General features: G+C 34.6%; 1 protein-coding gene and 1 long non-coding RNA gene across 3 annotated transcripts; one reads left to right on the forward strand and one right to left on the reverse strand.

Moving 5' to 3' along the window:
* Window positions 1-5,638: 5,638 nt before the first annotated feature.
* LOC142522262 (protein DETOXIFICATION 27-like) lies at window positions 5,639-9,686 on the forward strand. Its single transcript, XM_075625505.1, has 8 exons — window positions 5,639-6,013; window positions 6,127-6,668; window positions 6,912-6,998; window positions 7,927-7,983; window positions 8,574-8,812; window positions 8,949-9,067; window positions 9,381-9,470; window positions 9,577-9,686. The coding sequence occupies exons 1-8, from the start codon at window positions 5,729-5,731 to the stop codon at window positions 9,634-9,636; spliced, it is 1,479 nt and encodes a 492-aa protein (XP_075481620.1). The 5' UTR covers window positions 5,639-5,728; the 3' UTR covers window positions 9,637-9,686.
* Window positions 9,687-9,967: 281 nt separating this feature from the next.
* LOC142522263 (uncharacterized) lies at window positions 9,968-15,054 on the reverse strand. 2 transcript variants are annotated; one of them, XR_012814435.1, is made up of 7 exons: window positions 14,629-15,054; window positions 14,024-14,143; window positions 13,145-13,329; window positions 11,685-11,821; window positions 10,335-11,028; window positions 10,203-10,220; window positions 9,968-10,107 (listed from the first exon to the last, which is right to left on the reverse strand). It is a non-coding gene; the product is annotated as an uncharacterized LOC142522263 (long non-coding RNA). The 2 variants fall into 2 exon arrangements; XR_012814434.1 differs by adding an exon at window positions 11,399-11,514 and having other exon boundaries at window positions 10,101-11,028; window positions 11,689-11,821.
* Between the last annotated feature and the right edge of the window lie 1,415 nt (window positions 15,055-16,469).

Raw genomic sequence — 16,469 nt, forward strand, 5'->3', positions numbered from 1 at the left:
CCTTGCTGCATAATCTCGAAAATTCCAGCAACTCCCCTAGCCAAAATTCTGCTCCAAATCGTCCCAAAGTCGTCCAAGAATTCAAGCCGAAGTGCTGCCTAATCGAAGAACGAGAAGCGACTCAATTCCCGAAGCCAAATACCCTACATTTTTTAGCACCAAAATACACTGTAAATGAGCTTGTTTTTAAAATTTAAATCTCGGTTTATGCATATGTGATTTTCAGTTTTTGGTCTTAAAATTCGGTCGATCACCGTCTCCCGTCTATACGATTTAATGAAATTTTGGTACGTCATGTTTGGCAATGTGAGGACTCCCTGAAAATGGGTGGAATTCCAATATATGGCCCTCAATAGTGGGATAGAACCGTTTTATGGCCTCGTCCCCTTAGAGGAATAAAACTTAGGGACTGACATCAGTAAACCGTTAAAGGTGAAAAATCGCAGTGTTGTTATGTTACGGATACGATGTTACGATTATGAAAAGCATGCTGTATTTATATGTTATTTTCGAAAATGATGGAAAATTTTTATGTTGTGTTCGATATCCCCCACTTGCTAAGTATTTCCCAAAATACTCGCTCCCCTTACAACCCTTCCCAGATAAGCTTGAAGAAGAAATTGAGGAGGAATAATTCGAGCAGTTCTGGGAATGGTGAATGCTCAAGAAATTAGATTATGTTTAAGTTATTATTATTCAGTTTTCGTTTCCGCGTTAGCTCTGTCGTTTTTTTGAAAATTCGGTATTGTAAGACAATTGTTATTTCATTGAGATTATGATTTATAAACTGGTTTCGGTTTACACTATACTACAAAGGCTTGTTGTTTCGATTGTGTGATTGTTAAACAACGCCGGTGTCAATCCCGAGTCTCGGGGAGTGACATTTAGTTGGTATCAGAGTCGACCTCTCTTAGTACGGTGTGGTTCGGGGACGAACCGAGCAGAAGCTGGTGGGCATGTGAGGCCCGGGGCCGAAGAGGACGGGGGGTGATCGCCGGTGCCATGAGGTTGCACGGACAATGAGCGGCTCCTGGCAGGCTTTTAGATGGAGGGAACATGAATGAACCGATCCCACACCGGAATGAGAGGGATTCCGAGACTGTTCAATGTAATGGACTGTACAGTTAAAGAGGGCTTAAAAAATTTTGATATGTACTACTCAAATCACGAAGGTGCATCTTCTTTTCGGTAGCTCATCACATAAGAACTCCAAAGTTAAGCGTGCTTGACTTGGGGCAATTTTGGGATGTGTGATCTCCTGGAAAGTTTCCCAAGGTGCATGTGAGTGAGCACATATGCACGCGGAAAAGACCCGTCTTGATACTGTGAGGACAGTCGTCGAATCTAGGGCGTTACAATATTATTATATTAATTCCACATATATTATTACAAAAGCATTCAAAATCTAAGCTTCATTGATATAAAAATCACAACATTTTCTTCCGCGAGCTAGCATACCATACAAGATTTGACTTACTGTTATTTATCTAGCTAACATTATTTGCAGGGCACTATATTTGTTTTAAAGTTTAATTAGTAAACACAGAAAGATAACGACCACAAATTTTATTGTATTAATTCGAAAATAAGGTTCGAGGAAGTAGAACTTGTACCGACGATATAGTTATGAACACATGAATGCATTGAATACACAGGACCTGTGGTAATAGATAATTGATTAAGTGGGGCTTTAAATAGTTGGCTGTCTTGGCTTTCCTGGGAACGAGTCCATTTCGTCTGCTTTTATTACATTACTTCATTATTATTTTTCATTATATTTTTTTGTAATATATCTTTTAAATTTTTAAGGAGATAATATATTTTGGTCCGATAATTTTGATTTTCCTCTTTCAAATCATTCCAACCCGTGGAAGTATTTCTTGGACGTCACGCACTTTTGGTAGTCCAACTCCGTACCTATCTCACCTCCTCTATCCCATGTTGAGATTTTAGAAATATGTTGTAAAAATATTTGGTTTTCCTAATTTAGAGCGGTTGCTGGAGGAGGGAAACTTTCAGTGGGGCACCCAAACCATCTAAGCTAGAAGCTTTCTATGAAATGATTTCATGAGATTCAGCCAATTGTTTTAGTACTAATTTGCGAGAGTGTTGATATGATATGTGAAAAATACTTATATGACATTAAAAATGTTGATTTGACGTTGAAAAATACTGACACGACATCAGAAATTGTTGAATTGTCTAACGACACGACAATAGTTGAATCATAATAACCAAAAACTAAAAATTAGTGTATCAAGACCTAATTTTGACGAGTTAGTGGACTAAATCCAAAATGAAAAAGTTGGTGATCTGAAAAAAATCATTTAATAATATCAGTTACATTAGGGAAGTGTTATTTACGATCTAAAAATGTTAATAACACTTCAATCTATTTTTTAAAATCATTACTTTTTTTATTTTTTTTAAATCAAGTAATATAAAAGAAAAAAATTGTATTTTTGATTATGTATGTTTTTTTTATTTGTGATTTTGGTTTTTTGTGTAATAAAATTTCAACCTTAATTATGTATATTTCGATTTTTGATAATTTTATGTTTTTTATTGGGAGTGCTAATGTGGCACTACACACATCAGCGTTATTTTAACGTCACATCAGTGTCACGTCAGAAAAATATTAAAATTGCAACATGAAAAAAATTGCAGACTAAGATCGAATTTGACAAAATAGGATACAAAATCACAAATAAGCAACATATACATGACCAAAAATACAATTTTGAATATAAAATATTTAATTTATACGTATAATTATATGCTATTTAGTGTTCTTCTATCTTTTGCGACTTTAATTCCATGTTTTTCAAAAAGCTAACAGACCGCGGATCAAATAGACAATTTCCTATTATTTTGGGGGATGGTAGGATATTTTGCACTCTTTCTAGTTTTAACTTTCGTCTGAGCGGTTTGACTTGCAATATCCTCTTTGAAATTCTCAAAATTGTCCGTTTGTAGTGCGACTAGAATTTGACGATTTTAACTTCTACAGTTTTTTAAATTTTCGGGCTGGTCAGTTTAATTAGATGATCTTTTGCAGGTGGAGTTTAATAAATACATCGGTTTGCCTTCTTGACATAATGTCTTGACCTTTTGAACGACTTGAAATGTTTGATTTGATACAATGGTACGAAGAACCTGTTATACAAACAAAATAGCTGATGGATCCTAAAATAGCTCGATGCTATTTATTTTGTCAATTATCAAAACTTTAGAGTATTTATATTTAACTATATGTTTAGCTTAGATATAATGAGATTTCATAGGATTATCTTGAAAACAAGCACATAAACAAACAGCAAACATGATATCTAATCGGCTAGCTGTCAGATACAAAAGTAATCAAATTCAACATACTTTGCACTGTTTCGACAATATGTACAAGTATTTTTCAATCGTCGTACATATCATTAAACGATCTTTAATGTTATTTTGGATTTTTTGACTTTAAGTTCATGCTTTTTAAAAAAGTTGAAAGACCGTATAACAAATACGCAACTTTCTATCACTTCAGGGTTGGTAGGATACTTTGCACTCTTTCTGGTTTAACTTCTTGAGATAACGGCTTGAGCTCCTGAATGACTCGAAATTCCTGAGTTGATCCAATGATATGAAAAAATTGTCATACAAACAAAATAGTGGTTGGATCCTAAAACATATCTATCCTGTTTATTTTATCAATCACAAAAAAATTAAGGTAATATAAATATTCTAACAGCTAATATTACAATACTTTTGATTATACCATAAGACATTGTATATTGTACATGATAAGAGATTATTGATTTTTAATCATTCACTTATCATGTGTTTGATGTGTATGATTAAGATTGAACTAGCTTGTTCAGTCCGCACCAAGCCCACACTGTAGTTTTATTATCTTATTGTTTGTGATTATATAATCTTTTGGAGGAGAAGAGACGATGTTTGATTAATTTAATTTTTCTTTTAACAACCTAAAATTTAAAATAATCATAAATTCAACAAATTTAGTAATATTTAAATATAATTCATAATTTGACTAATATTATAACTAACTTAATTATTATTAATAATATTTATTATTATTATTATTATTATTAACCTTAATAGTATAATTGTTATTAATATTTTCAAATTTGTATTACTATTTTAACTATGACAATAAATGCATATTTATGTTATTAGTAATTTTAATTATTTTTTATAATGTTAATTGATTTTAGTTGTTTTCGGTAATTGAAATTGTTGAAAATTTAATAATTAATATAATATTTTATTTTTATTTATAATTTTTTAAATAAATTAATTTTAGAAATTTTATTTATTTAATCAATATTATATTTTCTAAAAGAATATATTATTGATTAATATATAACGATGACATTTTAGTAATTATAATATAATTAATAAAAAAATAAGCAATTTATAATCATAACAATCATATATAATTTATTACAATATGTTATTTATTCTCACCTTTCATTTTATAATCACTTTTATTATATATTATTTTCTTTTTCTATCTTACGAACCAAAACAATGCCTAATATTATAATTACTTTGGTTATTAAAATATCTAGTGATATAAAATAATGTAAAATTATGTGTTGCGTTAACATTTGCACAACTCATTCAAATTTTGATATTTTTGCAATTTTATAAAAACTTAAAAAATCTCCACGACGATGTAATTTGGGCGTGAATATTTTCTATTCATATTTTGATTATATTTATTATTTTTTTGGAAAAAAAAAATCATTCAGTTGTATTATTTATTTAAAATATTTAATTAATTTTCTCACTTAAAAATAAATTAAAATAATTTGATTTTCGTCTTTTTTATTTAATCGGTAACCATATCTAGTGATTACACAATATTATATACATTATCTAATATATACTTGAAGTAGATATTACAAATTCACGACATATTTAATAAACAAAATAATAAAAAAAAATATTATGAATCTACCTAATATAATATTACTATCATTTAAATGACACTCGCGTTGGTTGCTAATTTCCAATTAGGTGAGTTTAAAAAACACTAACAATATATTTATTCACCGAACTTCATTTATAATATAATTAATTTTATCTTTAAAATAATAATCGTAATTAATCTTAAACTAAAACCAATGAGTTCTAAAACAAATTTTCTTTCCTAACCGGGTACGTCGCTGGAGCCATGACGTTCGCCAACAGGTGGAATAATTGTCTTGATCGATGTATATAATTTTGACATGTTGTACATCTTTCGTATATATTTATCTTTCGTATATATTTATATAAACATTAACGAAGATATATCATCTCTTTGATGTGATGAAATATAAAAAAATTAAATATCTAAAAAGTGAATGATATCTCATCAGTACTCACATAAATATAGATGATAAATATATAACATATCAAAACTATATTTCAAAAGTTCGTGTTCTGCACGTGATGTAAGTATGTTTATATTGACGATGATTTGAATTGGAATGAAAATTTTAATATGAGGAGGTGGATGTAGTATGCCAGATCCGATAACTACACAACAGGACAAAAATTTAAAATTGATAATATTCAGACACAATTAATTTCTAGCCACATGCGTTTAATGTATATTGGCCTTTACAGTGCTATAAAAACGAATGGTCTAGTCTCTCTGGTGATCACAATTTCCAAACCCTTGATTGTTTCTCTCCAAAGGAGAAACTTTCACCCGGAGAATCGGAAAAAAATGGCAGGTAGAATCGAAAATGGAGAAACTACTGAACCTTTGTTAGATTACTCATACTCAGTCAAGTTCATAGAAGAGGATGAGCAAGATCAGACGATTTTTCGAAAGATTTGGATTGAATCCAAGAAGCTTTGGAGAGTTGTGGGCCCGGCGATATTCAGTCGACTTGCCTCGTATTCTATGTTTGTCATTACGCAAGCCTTTGCCGGTCATCTTGGTGATCTTGAGCTCGCTGCCATGTCCATTGCTAGTAATGTCATTCTTGGATTCGATTTTGGTCTCATGGTAAGATTTTTATCAATTCAATTCTTGTTAATTCGAGTTCTTTGAGTAGAACGTCAAAATTTCTGGAGTGGAATCATGATGATTTACGTATATATATTAATATTTTGTTTTAGCTTGGGATGGCGAGTGCGCTGGAAACCCTTTGCGGGCAAGCATATGGGGCCAAGAAATACTACATGCTAGGAGTGTATCTCCAAAGATCATGGATTGTTCTCTTCTCATGCTGCGTCGTGACGCTTCCGTTGTTCTTGTTCGCGACGCCGATTCTGAAACTTCTGGGGCAGCCGGCGGACGTGGCGGAGCTATCTGGGGTGGTGGTTCTCTGTTTCATCCCTCTCCACTTCAGCTTCGCTTTCCAGTTTCCACTGCAGAGATTCCTGCAAAGTCAGCTGAAGAACAGCGTGACTGCTTGGGTAAATCTGATAGCTTTTGTGACGCACATACTGTTGAGCTGGTTGATAGTGTACAGGCTGAAATTTGGAGTGGTGGGCACTGCTCTTACCCTGAACTTTTCGTGGTGGATTATCGTGTTGGGCTTGTTTTCGTACACTGTCTGCGGCGGCTGCCCGCTTACCTGGACTGGCTTCTCCGTCGAGGCGTTATCTGGCCTGTGGGACTTTCTCAAACTATCAGCTTCTTCCGGTGTCATGCTTTGGTATGTTACCGGCCGTAGCCTCTCAGTAATTAAACATTCAATCACAAGTTCGCAAAATATTTATCTCTATCATGATGTTCACTATTTTGATATGATTTGTCATCGTATTTAACATGTGAGTGTCGTATCAGCATTGCATATAGACACGGTCGATGGACACTTATCAAAATTGGTTACTGAAAATTACAGTAATATAATAGAATTATTTGTGAATCTAACATTGATTCATCTTCCGACGAACAGTTTGGAGAATTGGTACTACCGGATTCTAATAGTGATGACGGGGAATTTGGAGAATGCCAAAATTGCGGTGGATGCATTGTCTGTATGGTAAGAAAATGTCAAAATTACTTTTTATTCAATTCAACATCATATGTGCTTTTTTATATGTATGAAACTCTAGTACTCTACTCATCAATTATTTTGTTTAAAATAAAAGTCAAAGTAAATTTATCAATTAGGAGTTTTGCCAAACAATATTTAATTGGTCTATCGGGATTTTTTGGGTCACAGATATTTGTCTCTTCATGGTTGGTTTTCTATGTGGTAAAAATTGAGTTTGTCCTGTACCTTCCAAAATTTGTCAACTCTTGTTATTCTTCAATTGAAATGTTGATATGAAACCCTACACGTGACCATCGTGTCATCATGTTGGATCAACGCCATAGTCGGAAAAATCATCAAAATTACAAAGAAAATATAATTGAATAAAACTGAAATTTGAAAACAGAACAAAATCTTTATTACAAAAAATATGCAATTTGGCCTTCATCTATTAATTGTGGTGTTCTTCTCGGCAAAAAATTTGAAAAGACCGAACTTTCCTATTTTATTCACAACTTTGATGCCAAATTGGATTGTGCATTTGCAACACGTTACGTGACGACTTTGGCTGAGTTTAATTACTATGTACAATTCTTGGTTTTTATATGTTTCTCCATTTGTTTTCTGTCCGCTGTCTTTGTCCACTTCTCTAATCAAACACATCACATAAAGTATCAACGTTAATAAAAATCAATGGAACTAATATATTAATTTATTTATTTTTCGTGTATGACATAAATATATATATTAATATATGGTTCCCCTTGGCCTGCTTTGTTTTGTTACTTTTCTTATATTACATATCATGAAGTGGACGGACCATTCATTTAGGTATTTATCGAGGATAATAAGAATTAAATGCGTGGTTAGAAAAATCTCAAATTTATTTTTTTATAGGACCTTATTTTATCTTCTTTTTTTTGTGATGGGATAGCATGAATATCAACGGATGGGAGCTGATGATTCCTCTTGCATTTTTTGCTGGCACTGGGTACGTCCTTTCTTTCGTATTCTTTCATACAAGTTTTAACTGTCTCATTCGATGTCGAATAAATACAAAGTTCATTTCTCTGTCTGATCTCTAATACTCGATTACCTTTTCGTTTTTATTACATATTATTTTCATTTTTCTAGACTTAATGATCTCCACTGTAGGTACATATTAAATTAAGATGTTCTCACGAACACCTCGTACAAAAAGTTACGCCGAGAGTTTTTTCCCTGGGTGTATTGTAGAATTTCCTTGGTCTATACGTCATCACTTGTTCGTTATGATATCATCGTACCTTAGAGACAAAATTCAAGTCCATTTTTTTTTTATTAGAACACACACGAAGAGGGGGATCGAACCCGGGGAGGAGAGCCAGCTAATCTGGTGGGTGAGACAAGTCCATTTGGTACAATCTTTTTGTATGTAGTACGGGTTTGAAGTCTACAATCTACCCATAAATTTTAAAATTTGTAACCAATCATTAATTTGATCAAAATGAATGTATGATCCAAGAACTTAAATAGTCTCTATAAGTTTTGACATCTACCTCGCTTAATAATTTATATGCACATGTTTTTGGACAAACATAGAGTACGAGTGGCGAATGAACTCGGAGCGGGGAACGGGAAAGGAGCGAGATTCGCGACGATAGTATCGGTGATGACGTCATCCATAATCGGCCTAATATTTTGGGTGCTGATAATGTTTTTCCACAATGAGCTTGCCCTTATATTCACCACCAGCCAACCAGTGCTCCAAGCTGTTAGCAAGCTCTCCATTCTCCTGGCCTTCACTATTCTCCTCAACAGTGTTCAGCCTATTCTTTCAGGTATCTTCTTTTTACTAACTTATTAATTACTAATTTATAATTCAACCCTCTAGTTAAAGATTTTATTAACTTGGAACTTTTTTTTTATTTTCCATATTTAAGCATTTGGATTTTTTTTATTTTTTATTTAATTAAGGGGTGGCTGTTGGATCGGGTTGGCAATCATATGTGGCATATATCAACATTGGCTGCTACTATTTGCTCGGAATCCCTCTCGGAGTTTTAATGGGTTGGGTTTTCCACCAAGGAGTCATGGTATGAACCATTTGTCTTTCTTTCTTTTTTTTTTTAATTTACTGCTGTTTGAAAATGTAATCAACAAAGTATTTGTAAAATTGATGCTATATAAACTATACATTTGGTGTTTGACGACTTGTAGTCGGTCTGACACCAAAGTCTCAAGTTCGAGACAAGGTCTTAATTCAAGACTCAGTTGTAATAATCTCATCTCAGATCGAGGAAAAAAAACTATACATTTGGTTTTCTAGGAGGGAAAATTCACATCTATTTATTTAATATGAGATTATGGAAATCGAGTGACATGTAGTTATTTATATATTTTGAGCAGGGTATATGGGCTGGGATGATTTTTGGTGGAACAGCAGTGCAAACTTTGATTTTGGCAATTATTACCGTGCGATGTGATTGGGAAAAAGAGGTAAAAAAACTGACTTAAATCTGAATTTTTTTTACCATTATTTATTATCTCTCTCTCTTTGTTTTTCTTTTCTCGTTAGTAAGGGATGCTTTCTTTCATATTGCAGGCAGAGAAGGCCACTATGCATGTCCGAAAGTGGGCAGACAATAAGAGATACGTTGCATGATCAAATTCTTGCAGACAAGTTAGCAATGACTTTGTAATTTTGCTTGGCATTGTCAGTGATACGATCGAGTATATTGTAAAAAAAATTGTGATTTAATATTACTCGCATCTGGATATCAAATGATAAGTACTTCTATCACAATAACTTGTATCGATGTTTATATTTGTAAATCAATCTTATTTTTATGTACGAAATGAGCGAGGGATCGCGTGAAGCAGTGGCTAGTGTAGTGTATGTGAAAGGATAATAGAAAACAACATGATGATTCTCGACCGGTTATGGGGGGGTTATTCGTTGCTTTGCATTCTCCCTGTGCACATTCATAGCCATGGCAGAGGCCTGTGACACAAAGTTAGCCAGTCAAACAACCCAGCCCAGGTGTTCAGTTCAGTTCGAATCACAGTGGCAAATCGCCGAATGCAAATCCAAGCAACAATATAAACTTGGATATTTGCCTGAATGATGAAGCACCTGTAGAAAAAGGCATTACATATGTAGTTCAGATCCTAACTAAAACCGACTGCAACACAGTCCATTAGTCACTAGAACGAATTTACGGGACTTACCATTAGATGTTTCAAAATCTGTCAAAGCACCAAAGAAAACGAGCTGCTCTGTCAATATATTGATGCAGAAAATTTCGCAGCCTAACTGTCATATATATGTACATGATCATGATAGGATACATATAACATTACCTTGTTGTAGTTGGAGATAGTTGTTTAGAATGTTCCACTCTAAATCCCAGTGCTTCCTGTCATTCTTGAGCGTCTAGTACGACCACCAAAATGAGGCAGCATTATATACATCTAACTGGGTGGCTCTTCCGAAATCTTGATACTCTGTTTGAGATCCGTGATTCACAAACCATTCATTGACCCATTCTCCTGCAACCAATCAGATCAACGATCTCACAATTTATTATTTGTTGTCTTATACGATCACATGAAAAAGGAAAATTATTATTCAAGAAGTTTGAAAGTTAACATGATAAAGAGAGAAGAAAATATTTGAAGAGCCTGTGAAATAGTGAGGATTGTGAAACTACCAATAAAAACTAGCGGTCCATTTGAATCATTCAGAGCATGTATCTGTTGTCTATTCTTATATAGAAACAGATTATTATCTAATGAACTCATATTGGCAAAAAGTGTGTCAAACAAATTGTAGTAATGCAAATCAATAACCGTATTTACTCTGCCTAAATTAGCTTGGTACGGTTCGTATGAATCTGCATTGCCAATTCTTTGGAGGAATATAACATAAGCTGTAGAGGTGTATTTTGGGACAATTTGGTATCCTTGTTTGTAGAATGAAACTAGGATGTCCAAAGGAACTGTGGCAGCAAATGGCTCATTCAATAGCTCAATCCCAAGTAATGCAGGATGTTACCTACAAGTGAATCAGGTTGGACCTCGAGATTTAGACATAAGATTTAATCAACAAACATGCACACATTTCATGAGACTCATCGTGATTTAACTTCAGAAAGCTGAAATTAGGGTAACTATAATTGCATAAAACAAAATTAGACACCTTAACCAACCCTGACACATTTACAAAGAAAAAAAATCTGAAAAAGAAAATCTTAAATAACTATGAAGCCTTCGAGTGACAACAAGCTAAAAGATGTTAATCATATCTCAGTTGAAGAACCAAAAACATAATAGTCAGGTCTCGAAAATTTTGAGATTGATTAATTTTTCAATACGAAACCAAAATGGGTAGGGGAGTACAACAATTCAACAGCAACAGAACTGACCTTGAAGCAAGAAAATCAATCACTTCTAGTGTTTTGGAGATATACTCTGGTGTAGCCCAGCCCGTAAACCCATCACGACTTGCACTAGATTATTGGTCTTTATATGTTCACAATACCTATTTGGAAAGTCATGTTCTTGTGGATTTCAACAAATTGGTGTCACAGCAAAACGAATACTACAGGAAAATTTTGCTAAGAGTTTTGTGGAATGTGGTGTAACATTCACAATCAAAGACAAAAGAGTCCAGCAACAAAATTTTGAAAAAGAATGGCAAATGAAAAAAACCTACTGTGCCCATGAGAATGCATTGTCAAGCGCTTCCACTTCTCAATCACCAATGCATTTCATTAAGAACCATTTGAGCACTCGGTGTCACTCAAATGCCAGATGAATTGAATGCTGATTTGTTCACCAGTATTAATCTGTATCAAAGAGCACAAGAAAGTAGTTGTACAGAGTACAGACGCACCAAGCAAGAACTAAACTTGATAGAACATTTTTTTGGATGCGAGCCTCAAAATGATGATTTCAGAGTTTTAGGCCATCCAATTAGTGAAGATAAAACCGCTTTGAAACAAACAAGTTGCTACTTTTGAAATCTTCAATTTTGCTAGGAGCAACAATATGCCAGCTAGCAATTAACTATTCTTGATAGTCTAAATATGGACAACGTGAAGAACTTATGCACAGAAAAAAAATCATCCATAGTGACCCATCAAAATGCAGTCTAAATACAAGGAGGGCGGATATATTGTAAAGATCTTGGTGGAACTTAAGTGAGTGGTAATGCAAATCAAAATGGCACCAGGTTTGAAAATGGTCTTTTAAAGAAATAAAATATCAACTACCTTATCTGATGAAAGGGTTGTAACGACCTTCTTCTGAAAAAAATGTTACAACTAAAAATGAGCGATATTTTACACTATAATTTGGTCCAAACCTTAGAACTATATATGCTGGGTACATCATATAATAATCAGAACGTATATTATAAAAAAATGCATATTTCATATTTCTATCAATAATCGCAGCAAGAGAGTTCACAAATTTTCTCAACTAAACTGATGACAAGCCCATCTTGCCATCTTGCTAGTTTATTCTACATCATGAGGTGCTGTTTTAAAATAGCACAATAATGGAATTCACGAGGTCATGATCTAGTTAAGCTCATGCTCACCCTTTACAGAAGGATTTGTACATGAAACGAGAATTTTTCCCATAACCCAGTAATTACACTGAAAGAATTGGAAAATTTTCAAAGGCGGATCTCCTTTACGAACAATGAGACAAATTGATCGATGCAAGTAACCTAAACATTACCTCCATCATCAAAGAGGAAGGAATAGATTCGTGTTACCAAGGAACGAAAAAATCATTCAGAGAGTTAAAGAGGTGTTTTATCATTGTTTCCCAATATAAAAGGCAACCCAAATGCAATGGTTGCAATGAATTTCCATGTACTCGCGCCGTCAGTAGAAAACTATTGATATGGATATCTTTCTACCCGACAGATCTTATCCAACCCTCGATCTTTTTGACACAAAATAATCAGAACCTTGGCTAGGATTGTGACAAACATAGTTATCTTGTAACCAATGGGAGAAAATATTTCTAGCAACTGATGGTCTAAAAGATAAGGGGAAAATTGCATTTGCACTCCCAGTGAAAATCCATAAAGGCAAAAAACCATCTATGACAAAAATGCCGTGAAAATCTTTTGACTAACAGAATCAGTGAAATTGTACCTCTATGTAAGTACCGTCTTGAGTTTAATGTGGACTCGATTGTCATTATTTCTTTCAAGGTAATATGTTTATGTTCCAGATGGCAATTGGGCCACTGCGGTTATGTTGTCTTCATCGCCGCTGCAGGTTAAAAATTGTCCTTCAGAAGTGTGGAACTGAAATATTGACTCCGAAACTCTCCATAACTGGTGAGAAATAAGCAAGTAATAATATAATCCTTGCATATCAAAAAGTTTCAACAAGAGAAAATACCAGTTATTTTCACATGCTGATGGCAAGCCAAGAATTTGTGAACCGACTTATCCATAAGAATGATCTTTACTCGATTTATAGAAAACATCAACAAATACAAAGCTGAAGTAAGAAGAGGACGATATTTTTCAAGTATTTGATATCCACGCCAAGTAACAAATTTTTTCAAGGCATTGGCCACCCCCAAGTAATCCGGAACTGAAATAAGCAATTCCTATCCACCCTTAATCCACAATAATACAATTGAACTTCAAAAATCGTGACGAGAAACACACCTGGATTAAGTATCAAGCTGTTTAATTCATCAACCTAATCGGTGGTATATTTTTTCTCATATCAAACATCATTAACTAGTTCAATACTTAAAAAGAACCGATATTAAGAGCCTTAAGACTACTCCTAGGACCCCAATGATCTGGATTTGATTTTCACATATCTGATGTTTTTGATATATTACAGAGGAATTTCTGAAATTCAGCAATAGTTGTAATCATAATGTTTGTTATATGACTTCATAAAGCAACAAATTATTGGTGGAAGACAAATTATATTTTGCTAAAAGCTAACTACATCAACACTCAAGACCTTTGGAACAAGAACAGAAGCAATTCAAATTATGTGTCTGACCAGAAATGTTTCCCAAGAGTGAGGAGTATCCCTGTCAATGGTAACCGTCGCACAGCCACCGTTCTCAGCAGAAATATTATTCTTCAATGTCACTGATTTTAATTGAATTTCCGTTCCATCCTACACAATGTATATATAATCAAACCACAAATATTCGGTTGACCGAATGAACTCTGACATTTGGAATGGGTAAAATAGTGATGGATGGACCCAGAGAGGAGATCAGGGTTACTGAATATTGTACACAATATAAAATGATGCACTTATGTTAAGTGCAATAAACGATCGAACCGTGGTGCTTGAGCTACTGTGCGGTTTAAAATATTTGAGTTGCATCATTACTACTAGTTATAGCTTTTGGTAAAGCGACAAACGATCAGTCTTACAATTGGTATCAGAGCCAAGGTCTCGGGTTCGATTTTTATTGATTACAAAGAGTGTAATTATTGAGAGGGAGATTATTGGGTGTTTAAAATATTTGAGTTGCACTATTACTACTATCTATAGCTTTTGGTAAAGCGACAAACGCTCGGTCTTACAACTTACATTCACTGTTAGCCCTCATTTTCCAACATGGAAACAAAAATTTAAAGAAACCAACTTACAAGCATATCCCCTTTTGGAATGTCATGAAAAAGCGAAGGCTTTATCCACCCTCAAACACCAACCATCCACCCAAATTCACTCCCCTTATTCTTGAATTCAGCTGAGGGATTCCAATCCCTCAGCTGAATTCAAGAATCCCAACACAAAAAACACAAGTAGTAAAAAGAATTTAAGTCGTGGCATCTCCAAAATCCACCTAACAACAAGCAAATCAAACAAACAAATGAATCGCATAAAGTCCCAACAAAATGCCAGTGCCAGAGCAAAACTGATCATCCAATTGAAAAGATGAACAAACAGAATAAAACGCATTGGCAGAAAAAAACAGTCCCATGAGAAATTCGCTGCCCCGATGCTGTAGAAATGCATCACAAGCCATTCACACGCAGAAAATAAGCTCGAGTCATTTGGCCTATTGAGCTTGTTCTTTTTGAATGGAAAATTGTGCAAATCTCGGGTTCGATTTGCAATAGAAAAAACGTACGAGCATGATTTGGGTGCATCGAATGTCGGACGATCAATGCAAAATTGGTGCGTTGAATGTTGACCAAGGCAAAATTTCCCACCAAAGTTCACTGGCTTTTGCTATTTTTTATTTTCGAAAATATTCTGTTATGGATGACCTTCCATCTGCCGAATTCTGTTATAGATGACCTTCCATCTCCCTGACTCTCCATATGGCTTGCCTTTTGGGCTCCATCTCCGATCAAAGCAAAATCGATGCTTCAAATATCGAACCGATCAATGCAAATTTTCCCACCAAGGTTCAATGGCTTTTGCTATTTTTTATTTTCGAAAAAATTCTGTTATGGATGACCTTCTATCTGTCGAATTCTGCTATGGATGACCTTCCATCTGCCTGACTCTCCATATGGTCTGCATGTTGGTGCTCCAACTCCGATCGAAGCAAAATTGGTGCTTCAAATGTCGAACCGATCAAGGCAAAATTTCTCAACAAGATTCACTGGCTTTTGCCATTTTTTATTTTCGAAAAATTTCTGTTATGGATGACCTTCCATCTGCCGAATTCTGTAAAGGATGGATGACCTTCTATCTCCCTGACTCTCCATATGGCCTGCCTGTTGGGCTCCATCTCCGATCAAAGCCAAATTGATGCTTAAAATGTCGAACCGATCAAGGCAAAATTTCCCACCAAGGTTAACTGGCTTTTGCTATTTTTTATTTTCGAAAAAATTCTGTTATGGATGACCTTCTATCTGCCGAATTTTGTTATGGATGACCTTCCATCTGCCTGACTCTCCATATGGTCTGTCTGTTGGTGCTCCATCTCCGATCAAAGCAAAATTGATGTTTCAAATGTCGAATCGATTAAGGCAAAATTTTTCACCAAGGTTCACTAGCTTTTGCTATTTTTTATTTTCGAAAAATTTCTGTTATGGATGACTTTCCATCTGCCTGACTCTCCATATGGCCTGCCTGTTGGTGCTCCAGCTGGACTACCCTTTGGTGCTCTAGCTGGACTGACCTTTGGCCTTTCGGATGGCCAGCAGTGACTGTCCATGTAGAACTCAAGTGCCTATATATAGAGTCAACCTCAAGTCTTTCAGACGTACAAGACACACTCTCATGCATTCTCATTCCTTCGATACATTTCTTTGTTGTCTCGGCTGCTGCTCTTTTCTCCAGCTGCTGTTTCTCTGCCCTCGTGATAAAGTTCAGGTATCTTCAGTTCGTTGTAGTGGTGTCTCGTGCTAGGTTAATGCTAGTTGTTCCGTTGTATCCTGAGAAACAGACGTCTAAGTACATCCTCGAAGCACATACCGGAGGGGACGAATCTGTTTTAAGGACAATGTATTTCATACAGGCATCGGTTTGGTTT

Source organism: Primulina tabacum, chromosome 13, assembly GCF_025594145.1.
Source record: "Primulina tabacum isolate GXHZ01 chromosome 13, ASM2559414v2, whole genome shotgun sequence".
Taxonomy (NCBI): Eukaryota; Viridiplantae; Streptophyta; class Magnoliopsida; order Lamiales; family Gesneriaceae; genus Primulina; species Primulina tabacum.